The sequence below is a fragment of the Mesoplodon densirostris genome, chromosome 15 (assembly GCF_025265405.1).
Source record: "Mesoplodon densirostris isolate mMesDen1 chromosome 15, mMesDen1 primary haplotype, whole genome shotgun sequence".
NCBI lineage: Eukaryota > Metazoa > Chordata > Mammalia > Artiodactyla > Ziphiidae > Mesoplodon > Mesoplodon densirostris.
Window position 1 is genome coordinate 3,544,322 of NC_082675.1, and position 14,084 is coordinate 3,558,405.

At 50.1% G+C, this 14,084-nt stretch overlaps 1 protein-coding gene across 2 annotated transcripts in view; it reads right to left on the minus strand.

Annotated features, from left to right (window-relative positions):
- Window positions 1–821: 821 nt before the first annotated feature.
- Window positions 822–14,084, minus strand: part of TMEM132C (transmembrane protein 132C) — a 375,340-nt gene continuing 362,077 nt past the window's right edge. For both annotated transcript variants that reach the window (XM_060119269.1, XM_060119270.1), the window contains exons 6-9: window positions 11,845–12,050; window positions 9,875–10,148; window positions 7,759–7,950; window positions 822–1,985 (exon numbers count right to left, since the gene is read on the minus strand). In XM_060119269.1, the coding sequence (XP_059975252.1) occupies window positions 822–1,985; window positions 7,759–7,950; window positions 9,875–10,148; window positions 11,845–12,050 (1,836 nt within the window). The remainder of the gene's footprint in view (window positions 1,986–7,758; window positions 7,951–9,874; window positions 10,149–11,844; window positions 12,051–14,084) is intronic.

A 14,084-nucleotide genomic window follows, 5' to 3' on the forward strand; every position in this document is an offset into this window, starting at 1 on the left:
TCTTTCCCCATCCCCCCAAAGGCTCTGAGAACTCCCCCTGATTGTAGAAAACCCAGCAAATATCAACAAGGCTGGAGGGATACAGAACAGCATCAAACGTAATACTTAAAGAGTGGATTAACTGACATCGTTTCTAAGCATTCATCTGATGTATAGGAATATAATTTGTTTAATTTAGGAAAATATACCATTGGATCCTCAGGAATAAACATTAAATATAAATCAAATGGAAGTCTAAGACACAAAAAGAAAAAAAAGGAGGGGAAAAAAGAGAATGTGGAAAAAGAAACGATTATTAAGCAGAGATGTAAAAATCCTCAGGTCTATCCCGAGAGGCAACCAATATTCAGAAACGTCTCCTCCCCAAGCCCATGGTGACAGTCCAAGGCTGTCCTAGGAATAGGAAAGGAATACTGAATTAAAACGGAAAATGTCTCTTAGCAGGCCCTAGTTTTAATATATTTTGCTCCTTTATTAGAAATATAAACAGGTGATTACTTATCTTTTTATTTGACTTTTTGCATTTTTTTAACAAATACTTTTTGGTAGCTTATCTGGGTTATATTTTGACTCATAAAATAACCTTCCCAATTTGGCCCTGCGCAGGTCAAACGTCTCCAGAAGCTCCCTTCCCCGAGTTTATTCTGCCGACTTGCGAACATCTGCCATCATCAACCTCTGATTACAAAAAAAAGTCCCTTTCCGGCTTCAGAATTTCCAACTGGTTTCGAAAGGGGACCCCAACGATTCCCTGTTCAGCCCCAGAGCTACTCTGGAACCGAAGGAGGGCGTCCAAGCACTGGCCCTTCGGCCAGAGGGGCCTAGGCTTTGTCCTTGAGCTTCTCCAGGTGGTCTCTGAGCTCTCTGGGGGCGCCCACGCCCACGTCCTGGCACCCCCACTGGATGTCCTCTTCGGTCCCCCCGAGGATGGAGTTCACGGTGGGACAGCTGTCGTCGGCGGGGATGGTGGTGAAGGTGGTGAACTTCACCTTTTTCCTCTTGGAGGTGGGTGAGTGCAGGGGCTCGAGCTTCTGGTCCCTGCCCGGTCTGTCCCCGGAGTCAGCAGGCCTGGGGACCTGGCTGTGCCCGTGCTTTTGGGAACCTCCGTTGAGCAGGAGGCGGTCGCTCTCGTCTATGACGGTCGTGTGCTCGTCCTGCCGGGGGGACCTGTCGCCCACGTCCTCCAGGAGCTCCGCCTCGTTGCCCAGCCACACCCAGTCGTGCGAGTGGGTCACGGAGGCCTGGCCTTCCAGGGGCGCCTGCTTGTGCCTGTACTTGAGGGCAAAGGCGGCGCAGTTGATGAGGAAGACGAGGATGGCCAGGCAGAAGACCCCCAGCAGGGCGTACATGCCGATCTCCAGGTCGCTCAGGCCGCGGGGTGCCTGCACCAGGTCGCCGGCTCCCGGAGCGCCCCCCGCCCGCGGCAGGTCCACCTGCGCCGGGAAGTTGGAGAAGTCGATGGGGATGGTCTGCAGCTGGCCCTCGCCCGCCAGCCGGGCCCCGTCCAGCCGGCTGTTCTTGCCCACCTTGTTGTCCAGCAGCGACTTGGCTGTGGGGCTGCCCCTCCGGGGGGCCCCGTCCTCGCGCTCCGCGGAGGAGCTGCCATACCAGGGCCCCTCCTGGCCCTTCTGGCGCCGGCCGCTGGCGTGGTTCTTCATCTCGGCCTCCTCGTAGGCCCCGCCGGGGCTGGAGTCGGCGTCGTTCTGGCCGAACTTGACCCTGACAGTGCCGACGCCCACGGCCAGGACGCTCTTGCGTTTGGATTTCTGGCAAGCCTCCGCGATGGTCAGGTCCACTCGGACCAGGGGTCCCTGGCCTTCCCCTTCGGCCATGACAACGGGCCACCTGGGCGAGCGGGGCTGGGGGACAGACACGACGGCCTCGTCCAGGGACGTGGCGGTCAGGGTGAAGTCCTTGGTGTCGTAGATGTCCAGGGGTGTCACTGAGCCATCACTGAACTGGAGCCAAGTGCTGGCCACGGCTTCCTGCGGGGAGAGGGGCAGTTAGAAAGCCACGGGGGAGGCGAGGGGGGCAGATGCCTCTTCTCTGGGGGTCGCGCCTGCCCCCATTCTAGAACGGAACCCACAGACTTAGGGGCAGGACTTAAAATCCAGACCTGGTGGCTGATGAACCTGGGGAAAAACAAATCCAGGTTTTATATCAAGATCCGAGGATCCCCTTAATGGAAACAAGAACCAATGTAGAGAGGCAGTGACAGCTTCAGTGTGCTCCTTACCCAGGGAGAAGACCCCATAAAAAGCCCTCACTGAATTTAGGCTCCATCGACCTTATTACCAGGGACGTCACTTGAGCGCCTCTGCTGCGTCTTCACAGTATCCTACTCCTCACTCTGATGCCCCCCCCATCAGAACCCTTGTGATGACATTGAGTTCAGTATGTTCCCTTCTCAGCATAACCCATGGTAATCTGTCCATCTCAAGATCCTTAATCACATCTGCAAAGTCCCCTTTGACACATGAGGCGCCGTATTCACAGGGTCTAGGAATCACACGTGGCTGTCTATGGTGCGCCATTATTCCACCTGCCACGGGGGTGATGGTAGCTAAGGTGTCCACAGTGCTTCCTGGGTACCAGCCACTCTTCTATGTGGTTTTCATTATGAACTCATAGAATCACCACCACAGTATACAAGGTACAGACTATTATCTATATTTCTCATTCTGCAGGTGAGTAGACTGGACCACAGGGGGGACCCAAGGCTCACCCAAGTTTCCACCGCTAAGTGACAGAGCTGGGTTTGAGTCCAGCCAGTTCATCTCGAGTCTTAAGCACGGTGGCTACTCAGTCTCCTGGCTGCCTTTGACTCTGAGGCCACTGACCAGGCCAGGGATTGAAGGAAACAATTGTGATGTGTCTGGAATTCTTCCCTGTCCTCTAAGAACAGGCATTGAGTGGTCCAATTTTCATTCATCTGATCATTTCAGGGACATGTATTAAAAGCCTCTTCTGGGTCAGGCCGTGTGCCAGACACTGAGTAGTCTTGGACAGAAGACTGACAGAGAGTAAACAATACACGGCTGTTTATTGTGGCAGGCTGGGATGTTTCCTGGAGCTGGGCTGGGATGTTAGTTCTGCATAAGTTTGATGTGCTAAGTTTTAATTTTTTTTGGCTGTGTCACATTACTTGTGGGATCTTAGTTCCCCGACCAGGGATTGAACCTGGGACCTCAGCAGTGAAAGCATAGAGTCCTAACCACTGGACCGCCAGGGAATTCTCTAAGTTTTACTTTTTTTTTTTTTTTTTGCGGTACGTGGGCCTCTCACTGTTGTGGCCTCTCCCGTTGCGGAACACAGGCTCCGGATGCGCAGGCTCAGCAGCCATGGCTCATGGGCCCAGCCGCTCCACGGCATGTGGGATCTTCCCGGACTGGGGCACGAACCCATGTCCCCTGCATCGGCAGGTGGACCCTCAACCACTGCGCCACCAGGGAAGCCCCCTAAGTTTTACTTTTTAATGTACAGTTCAATGTACAGGGAGGAAGGAAGGTGACTGGAGGTTAGGAGGGAGATGGGTTGGCCCTGGCTGTGAAATGGCCAGGATAGCTCCTGCTGGACAATGTGCTGGATGTTATGAAGGTGAAGCAGGAGCTAACGGAACCCCAGGGGTCTGTTGTGGGCAGAGGATCCTGTGTTTCCTCTAATCCTGGCCTCTGGACACCATGGCAAAGGGCAGAGTGTTTGAAGTGAGAGTTTTGAATTAAATATATGGATCCACTATTTCCCCGGGAACATTTTTCTTTAAGCCAATTCTTCTGGGCCTCAGTTTCCCCTAATGAAGGTGGGAATGTGAATACCTAAATCATAGGGTCTGGGATGGACATCTATTTGGCCTGACCAGTTTCCATTCCTCCTTTCCGATGGGGGCTAGAACACTAATTTTCCTTTCAGAACCATGCCTTTTCTCCGTTCAGAGTTTGAGGAGTATGGGTGGGGGGACCCGCCTCTCCAGTTCCAGAGGTGGGCATATGTCCAAGGTCTGGCCAATCAGAACATTTTACTATCCTTTTCACAGTGATTGGCTCAGAAAGAGGCACATGACCCAAACCAGCCAATGAGACATGACCTCTGGGCTTTTGTTGGAATTAGAGCAGAATTTATTTCCCCTGGAACTACTGAGTTGGGATGCAAGCTGGAATGGAGAGAGAGAGAGAGAGAGAGAGAGAGAGAGAGAGAGAGAGAGAGAGAGAGAGAATCTTAAGAGCATGTCCCAACAACAAAGAAGACTGGCTAAGTATAAACTAGTAAAAAACTAGGTAAAAATATACAAATAAGAGATGCAAATTCCCAGGAATCAGAAATGAAAAGAGAAGGCATACTAGAGTGGTCCAAATAGGTAACTGTTACTGAGACAGCTTGAGGGCGTGCAGAGCTGCTCAGAAGACCTACCAGCCAGTGGCTGTGATGGTGATGCCCACCTACGCATGTGTCAGATTGGGGTGAAAACTTTTACATGAAGCCAGGACTCCTCTCCACACATGGTGGTGAGAAAGCCTACCCACTGGGCCAGAGGCATATCAATGATGCTTGTCTGTGCGCTGAGCACTGGGTGCGAAAATGTCTCCCTTGGAAATCAGTACCTCACCCCTTCCCCAGGAGTGGGGAGTCTGAAGTTATAACACCTGATGGTGAAGGAGCTGCAAGACATTTACTTGAAACTGGACCCATACACGTGCAAAACTGCATAGGAATTCCTCAGGAACCATATAAAACAAAGCAACCACAGCTCAAGAGGTGCTCATGATAAAAAAAATTACAATCCCTAGGAGGGAAGGCTCTACTATGAGAGAAAACCGTAAAAATTTCACATAGAAAGATCAGCAGATGAAGGATTCGAGATAATAAAACAAATGAAAAAGACTATAAAATAAAACAAAGCAACAACAAAGATAAGCCGAAAAAAATAGTTAAAGACAGTAAAAAGGAGTAGAAACTACACTGAAAGAGTGGGAGTCACTGGAAAAAGAAGAGGTAGCTGTGGAAAGAACCACACAGAACTTCTAGGCATGAAAAATACTCTGGTTGAAATTAATTACTCAGTGGATAGTTTGAACAGCATATTAGACATGGTTGAGGAGAGAATTAGTGTAATGGGAGACTGAGCCAAGAAACTTACCCAGAATGTAACCACAGGAATATAAAGAGATGAAACATATGAAAGAAAGGTGGAAAGAAATGAGAAAGAGAATGAGAATGACCAACGGTTTTCTGTTAGGAGTTCCAGAAGCAAAGAATATGGGAGAACTTCAATAGTCAAAGAAATAAGGGCTGGACCTTTTCCAGAATTGAGGACAAGTGCCAATAATAAAAAGGAAGGTTTCTGATGACACCACTGGAGCATCTGGATCTAGCTTTACCTGAAGATGCAAATGGTTGGACATGAACTGATAAACTCTGACGTCTGACTCAACCAGCCCGAGCTAGGCCTCTGCCACTTGTAAGGAAAAGCCCAGACTATCACCAGCTTCCTGTTAGGAGTGAGTGAGAATGTTCATGAAATCTAAAGATGGTGTGTGCTCGCTGTTGGCACCTGCCCACTTTCCTACAATACCTGCCTGCTTAACTTTCAGCTGTCAAGCCCGCAAGGTGGTTTTGCCTGAGGGCATTCTGGCCTCTGGAACCCATGTGGTCATGCCCGTAGCCAGAAATGCTGAGAAATTAACACCCTCCAGAAGCAGCCCTCCACTAAGGGCTGACGGGAGGTGTGATAAATATCCCAGCTTCCTTGACCTCGGCACAATGACTCTCCAGCCTTTTCTACACTGGCTGACGGTTTCCCCAGGAGACCCAGGCTCCAGTAGCCCACAGTGGTGGCTGAGTTGGCAACACACACTCTTGGCTGTCTTCCCTTCCTTCCCTCACTTCCCGACGCCCTCCTGGTGTTCTCTTCACTGCCCACATGAAGTCCTTGTATGCGGATCCTCATCTCAGGCTCAGCTTTTTGGGGAATCAAAGCTAAGACACGACTGGTTCAGGAATTTTCCTCACCGCCCTCCTCTCCCTTAGCTTCATCAACTTACAAATCTACAATCGGACGGGCCCTCTTCTAAAGCCTCAGTCGAATGCATTCATGCTGGGGGAGACCTCATTTCACTTCACTAGCCTAGGTTTCTTTAGCACTAATAGGGCACAGGGGAGTATAATGCAACTGCCCTCATAGTCACGGCATAGCCATCTTTCAGGTTTTGTATTTCAAAGTTGGAAATATCAGGAGCAAGGGGCCAGCCTTCCACACTCCAAGGGCTGAGATAAAACATTGTTAACGCAGCATGCAAGTTCATCTTGGCTGACTTTTCGCCTTGAGTTCATTTTTCTTCATCAACTCTAGACGGAGAATGAAGTTAACATCAAACAAGCCCCCCTGAATGGCAGGCAATCTGAATTAAGCCCTCAGAACCTCGCGGGCTTGCCAACCTCCATCTCCATCATCCCTGCTGTGTGATTGAGACCAAGCCTTCCATTAGCTCATGACAGCGAGGTTGGAACATAGGGGTTGTTCTCAGGAGAAGCCAACGCAATTCCCCAAAGATGAGAAATTCTGAAATACTTAAAACTAACACACATCCAGGCATGATTTCGAGCTCCTATTCTTTCAAGAGTCATGTCTGCAGATTGAATGAACTCCATCCATAGATCCCCCTTAGGCAGCGCCGGGGCACTCTAATTACCATCAGCCAATGAAGACAGATGGGTGAGGCTGGATGCTGATGGGTGGCCTTGCCCCATGCCAGGGAGGTGGCAATGTCAGTTATCCCCTGATTAATTACCAGTTTTCAGCAAATAGCTTCATGCTTTCTGCTTTGTCTCCCCACTTTGCTTGTTCTGCTCTTTCTAAACCAGCGAGTGCCATGCCAGTTTCCTGCCCCCAGGAGAGGTGAGCAGAGGTTCCAGCACTGGGAGCTGGACCAGGATGGGAACCTACTCCAGGTCCCTGCTGGTGATGCTCTGGAACCATACCAGGGAGCAACACACAGCATTTCTAGAATGGTCCACCCTAGTCCTTGGAACCTGGAACGTAACGAGATGCCCCCCCCCCATGATGATGTTATATGCACAGTTGAAGTTAGGGAGAGCTGCCTGGCTGAGCTGGGGGGTCTGGTGTAGTCACAGGAGCCTTTGGAAGCAGAGGGGTTTCTCTGGCTGGTGGCAGAGGGAAAGTCGGAGGTTGAAAGCACGAGAAGAACTCAAAGCACTGTTACTGGCTCTGAAGATGATGGCGGGGGTTGGGGTGCGGTGTGGGCAGAGAGGAGGGAGCAGAGAGAGGCTCCCAGGCAGCAGCTAGCAAAGAAACAGAAACCTCAGGCATTCAGCTGCACAGAGCTGGATTCTGCCAACCACACCAGTGAGTGCAGGAGCAGATTCTTCCCCAGAGCATCCTGATAAGAGGCTTTGCTCTCAGCCTGTGAACCCAGGAGCATGGCACCCAGCTGAGCCCACCTGGACTCCTGAGCTGCAGAACTGTGAACGATAGTTATTGTTGTCTTAAGCTGCTAGGCTTCAGACAGTTCTTTGCACAGATGACTAATCCATCCCTGTGCACGGGGTACCACTATTCTGGTTCATCACAGACCCCACTTCTTGGATGATGTAACCACGTGCATTTTACACAGCCCGAATCACTCCATCCTGGAATGTGGTTTGGCCACTCTGTCCCCGTTCCTCCCACCTCCCTCCCCTTTGGCTGAATCAGGTGTGGCAACCAGCCTTGCTCCCCTCGACCTCTGGCATCCAGGCCCCTACCTGTTTGGGGGTTCGCAGCAGCTCCTCAGCTGTGGCCACAGCCGTGACGGCCTTGCTGTTCTCTGTGCTGGGGTGAAGGGTGACAGACAGCCCAGCCACGAACTGGATGGCCAGGTCTGTCACCGAGACTTTGTCATCTAACACGGTCACTGTCTTCTCGGCCAGGATGGAGTCAGACAATGGGGACAGCACCTGGGCAGGACACAAGATAAATCTGTCACACCTGCTTCTGGATGTTGGAACCTTTCCATCCATCCTAAACAGGGTCCAGAATATAGCGTGAAGGAGCCACACATCTACTTCACTATATACACTAGCCCATACTGGGCCTTTGTGAGAATCAGATAGAGTCACCCCTCCCTTGAGACACTTTAGCTCTATCTTTTGGAAAATGAACATAAAAATTAAAATCCATTTTGTCTTTAAAAAAATTAATTAATTAATTAATTAATTTCTGGCTACGTTGGGTCTTTGTTGCTTCGTTTGGGCTTTCTCTAGTTGCAGTGAGCAGGGGCTATCTTCGTTGCGGAGCACAGGCTCTAGGCGCGTGGGCTTAGCAGTTGTGGCTCACGGGCTCTAGAGCGCAGGCTCAGTAGTTGTGTCACACGGGCTTAGTTGCTTCACAGCATGTGGGATCTTCCCGGACCAGGGATTGAAGCCGTGTCCCCTATACCGGCAGGCAGCTTCTTAACCACTGTGCCACAAGGGAAGCCTTCCATTCTGCCTTTGAAAGGAAATGACCCTCCCCATTTAGATGAGGCTCTCTTGCGTACCACACAACCTGGTCAACCGTACACGACAATCCTGCTGCCGGGACCCGTGAAGAGTCGCACACAAACTGACTCTGCACAGTCCGAATCCCATTCTAGGTGAATTACGGAATCAACTGGAGACCTGAATTATAAATAGCTTACTCTCCCTTCGGGCCCCCAGCACAATGTGTCCTCTGCTGAAATATTACTTTCTGCCTCATCTCATAAACCACATGTAGGACCTGAGATGTCTCAGGTGAAATGGTAGAAACGTATCTATCATTTCTACCTGGGGTGGTTGTGAAAGGATCCAGAATGACATTCCAGAAAGGTGGAGTCACACACACGACTCTCTGTAAGACAGATAACCAGCAAGGACCTACTGTATAGCACAAGGAAAGCTACTCAATACTCTGTGATAAGCTATATGAGAAAAGAATCTGAAAAAGAATGGATATATGTATATGTATAACTGAATCACTGTGCTGTACACCTGAAACTAACACAACATTGTAAATCAACTATACTTCAGTAAAATTAAAAAACAAACAAACAAAAAACGAAAAAGGTGGAGTCAGTAGGGTGGGACTTGATGGGTTGACTGAAAGGCTCTCATGCCCTGTCACCTGTCCTGAAATCCCACCATTCTATACATTTCCTTGAGCAAAAGAAGCAGTAGGATTTTTTTTTTTTGCGGTACGTGGGCCTCTCACTGTTGTGGCCTATCCCGTTGCGGAGCACAGGCTCTGGACGCTCAGGCTCAGCGGCCATGGCTCACGGGCCCAGCCGCTCCGCGGCATGTGGGATCTTCCCAGACCGGGGCACGAACCCGTGTCCCCTGCATCAGCAGGCGGACTCTCAACCACTGCGCCACCAGGGAAGCCCGAGGCAGTAGAATTTTGAAGAGAGTTTGTCGCATGACTATATGACAGAATGACAGACTGACCTAAGGAAAGAAGGGAGGAAAGGAATAAGGGATGCATCCTTCTTTGGTCGCTGGCAAGAGCAGTGCAGAGATGGGGGAAGGTTCTAAGCGGGTGTAGGAGGTGTGCATCTGGAAAGGGGGCACTGAGGGTGGAGGAGAGGGGTCAGGATGGGGTGGGTTGGGCGGTGGGAATGGAGCATATGCAGCAGTGAGGGGGTCATACCGGTGCTGAGGGGTGTGGCCACCACCTTCTCAATTCTCTCTGAAAGGAGCTTGGGGCTCAAAGAGCTGGCCCAGGCTCACCTTTCGGGGGCCCCAGGATGTCATCATGAGGACAAGGAATTCGCAACGAGGACCCGCCCATCTAGTGAGTCTCCCCCAGGGCTGGGTACCACCTTCAGTGATGGGCGTGCAGAAGTTCCCAGCTCCGGCTTCCTACCTGGATGGTTGTCATGCCAACCTCCCTCCCGACCAGGATCCTGCTGTCCTGGAGAGTGGCCACATGGGGTTCCTCCAGCTTCATGAAGTCTGCAACCAGGTGGGTGATGTCGAACTGCCAGTTGGGACTGAGCAGGTGGCTTGGCCGGCCCCAGGGGCTGGCACCCTCAGACACAAACTGAGTGAGGACCCGCACGGTGGCGTGCTGGTACTGCAGGGCGCAGCCTCGGCCCCGCCGCCCCTCCTCCTCTTCATCCTCGCTGTCTCGCGTGGGCCTGGTGGGAAAAGGGAAGAGGCTCTCAGGTCAGGGGATGCGATCCAAGGGGCTCTCGAGTCACGAGGCAGGTGCCGCCGTCAAACTACAAGAGAGAGCATCCCGGGCAGGAGCCTCAGGACCACACAGGAGCACCAGCTCCATCTCCGGGCAGCACAAAGGGTGAAACACCTCCCTCTCTCTCTCTCTCTCTTTCTCTTTTGTTTACTAATGCAAAGAAGCAAGCTTTATTGTACTTGTCAAAGGAGGAAGGTAAGACTTAATTGAGAAGAAAATGTGAATATCTCTCTCCACTAAACAGCATGACCCAAAGGATTTCTCCACATCCTATCTCTCCTTATATATGTAAGCCACAAAAAATCCCATCTCTCTTTTGAAGACATTTATTGACAAATAAAAGATAGAAGAACTAACCTACACTGTCCACAAAGTAGCAGAGAACCATGCATGGTTATTTACAACTTAATTTCAATGAAGAAAATTAAGCAAATCAAAACACTAAATTTCTCAGTCACTCCATAACCCCTTGTGCTAGTGGCTACCATGCTGGACATTGTGAGTCTAGAACATTCCACCACTGTAGAAAGGTCTATTGGGCAGAGTGGTTATGATGCTCTTGAGATGTGTCTATCCTAAGCTCTGCATGGATGGACTCTTTTAATCTCATAACACCATGAGGCAAAACTGTAATTATTCTTATGTCCAGATGAGGAAACGGAGGCAGGGAGATTGGGTGGCTGGCCCAAACTCACAAAGCAAGAAAGTCGCTGAGCTTGGATTTGAACCCAGCAAGTGTCAGTTCTGCCTTCTTCAGGGACATGGAATGAACCCATATCTTGGCCACTTGTGACCACTAAATGGTCCAAAGTCTTGGCTGGAGTCATGGCTCTCATCCCTGTCAGGACAAATGCCTGCAAGTTTACCCTGTAGAAATGGATTCACCATTTCACTGTTCCATGTATCCATCTTGAGATGGACTCCAGTTGCCCCTTAAAAATCAAGACCCTGGTGCCTGGGAGACTGTCAGGAAGATAGTCCTGGTGGTTTAAGATGGGAGATTCCATACAGGAAACTGGAATTCAACAACAACTCTTATTTAGCTAAACTGAGGGCCACAGAGCTGAGAAAACAAGACCCCAAACTCCTACATGAGACAATCCAGAGTCAGAATAAATTAGAGGCTTTTGTTTAGGTTTAAGAGGAGACAGCAACCCCATGGTCCAGTATAAATGCAAGTAGACTTTACCCAATATTTTGATATGCATAGAGCTTTTCAAGTGTATAGATATTCATCCAGCATGGAAAAAGGATTCGCCACTTTGCTTAGAGAAAATAAACCCAAACAAATTCCTTGGAGGTGGAGGGCCTAGAAAATCGTGTTACATCTGTGGCTTCATTCTGGAGGGGCCACTTGTAGGAGACAGTTTACTAGGAGTCTTTGTAGACTGCAAATGACTGGATCTCATGCTGACCCAGCCGCTCAGCAGCCTTCCTGCCTGGCTGGGTTACCCTGGGCCTTGGTTTCCCCAGAGGGTTGTTGTTAGGCTGTAGGCATGTATGCGTTGCATCATGTAATCACCATGGTAACAGCATCACCTACTCTGCACTGGGCCCTGCATTGGCTCCTTTAGCATTAAGGTCAGTATCCACAGCCGTTGCCGTCACAGCTCTGATGCATCTCCCTGTCCCGGGCTTACCTCTTAGTGGCCATGATGGGGACCCTCCAGCCTTTAATCTGGCTCAGCTCCGTGTCAGAGACGTCGATCTGCAGGGGCAGCCGGGGCACCCACACAGTGACATGCAGGGGGGCGCTCAGGTGCTGGTATGTAAAGTTCACCACTGTGTCCACCTTGCCTTTCATCTCTTTGCCATTGACAAAGACGTAGTCGCAGCGGTCGGACACCTGCCAAGAGAGGGCATGGAGGAGGAGAAGTTCCTGGGGCCCTGGAGACCACCCTTCTGCCATTTGTCCTTTTCTCTAGCAAAGCACGCATGCTTGATCTAGGTTCCCCTCAATGCAGAGCCTGAGACAAGGATTCAGTGCGGTTGGTTTACTTGGGAGGTGACCCCAGGGAAGGGGGACCAGGGAGCAGACTGAGGGAATCAGAGAAATATGAAAAGTTGGTAGAAAGGTACATCTTTGCATTTGCTGCTGTGACCATCAGGCTCCATTTCTCTGGGCCTCACGGGAAGCATACAGAATTGTCCACCCGCAGTATGAGAGGCACGAATATTATCTACCAGCTCCTCTCCTGTCTCTCTTTGAGTGAGGGTTGCTGTGTGAGTTAACTTCCCCACACTTTTAGGCTGAGACACAGGCCCTGGGATGGGAAGCAGAAGCAGATTGAGAGAAGCAGCAATCACCAAGTGAACTTGAGCCTGCACAGAACTGCAGCCGGGACTGAACTCTGGGTGGACCCAGGGAATGTGATTTGGGCACCAGAGGTATCTGTTCTCCAGGCTGATGTCTGCTCAGAAGATGAGCCACACCCACGTCCCACCCCATCCAGCCTCCCAGGATCTAAAGGGCTTGTACCGCCTTTCTCTCTAGCAGGGCGCTTCCAGTTCCTACACTCTCTGCTCCAATCACACTCAGCTCTGATGGCTCCCCATCAGGAGAACACTCAGGCCTTCGCACATGTAGTTCCCTTTCCCTGGGAACACCCTTCCCTCCCTGTTTGCAGCACCTCCCCTGAGGCCCTAGGATTGTTTGTGTATCTGTACCGTTACTGTTCATCCTGTGAACAGCAGAATCTCATTAGTGATGACCAACTTATGTTTCCTTCCCCTGAATTTCCTCCTTTCACTATTCCCATTTCTAGAAGATCATGGACTCAGGAAAGAGACAAGACAGAGCACAAAGGAAAACAAACACAGATACAAAGAAAATAAAAGTCTTCAAGCATCTAGATTTTGTGTTCCAATGCCTAAACCCTTAGTAAGATGCATCTATTTACAGCCCCACGGATGTTGTCATATGGCAAAGAAACAGCTGGAGGATGCCCGTGCCCCTTGGTAGGAGGCTGCTAGGAGCAGAGTGCACAGGGGTGGGACCACTCTGAATGATAATGGGCGTGCCCTAGGAACTGTGAACAGAATCCTTGAGCACTAGAAGCCCCCTCCCCAAGGCCTTGATAGTAGTTAAACTTCCTAGAAATTAGCCTTGGATGATGTTTCGTTGCCATAATGAATTGAAAACTGAAAAGAGAAATCAAGTTGGGTTATAGAGAAACATGACCCATCTTGCATAGCCAAGTTTATGGGATGGGATTTACACTAGCCCCATGTGTAAATTCACACTTTCAACTGCAAAACTGTAAAATCCTCGAAGGCAATAAGTACATCTTTTTCTTCTTTGATCTCTTGGTTCCTCATACCAGCTGCTCATGAAGTGGGAGCTCAGCAAAATGGATGCTGAATGGATGAATGGATGGATATATGAATGGATGGATAAATGGATGGATGGATGGATGGATGGATGGATAAATGGATGGATAGATGGATGAATGGGTGGGTGGATGGATGGATGGATGGAAGGACGGATGGATGGACAGCTGGATGGATGCCTGAACACCTGAACACGGCCCTTTCTTCACGGGGTACTTGTTTCAAGACAACCAAAGATCTTGGGGCGAAGGAGATACGGTGAAAGACCGAGATAAGATGGAGCCAAGAGCAGTGGAAACACAAGAAGTTAATTTGAAAACTTCCAGAAAGCTCGAGAGCAGTGTTTCCTAACCTTTTAGGAGTCATGAACTCCTCTGAGAATACACATAAAGCTAATTCTTGCCATAGAAATGCATATACACACAGTTTTGTGTAACATTTCAGAGTTAATGAAGTCACACATGGACTCTTCACCCAGCATTTACCACACTAAGCTGTAATTACCAATTTGCTTATCTGTCTCCCATCCAGGTTATATACACTGGAAGGA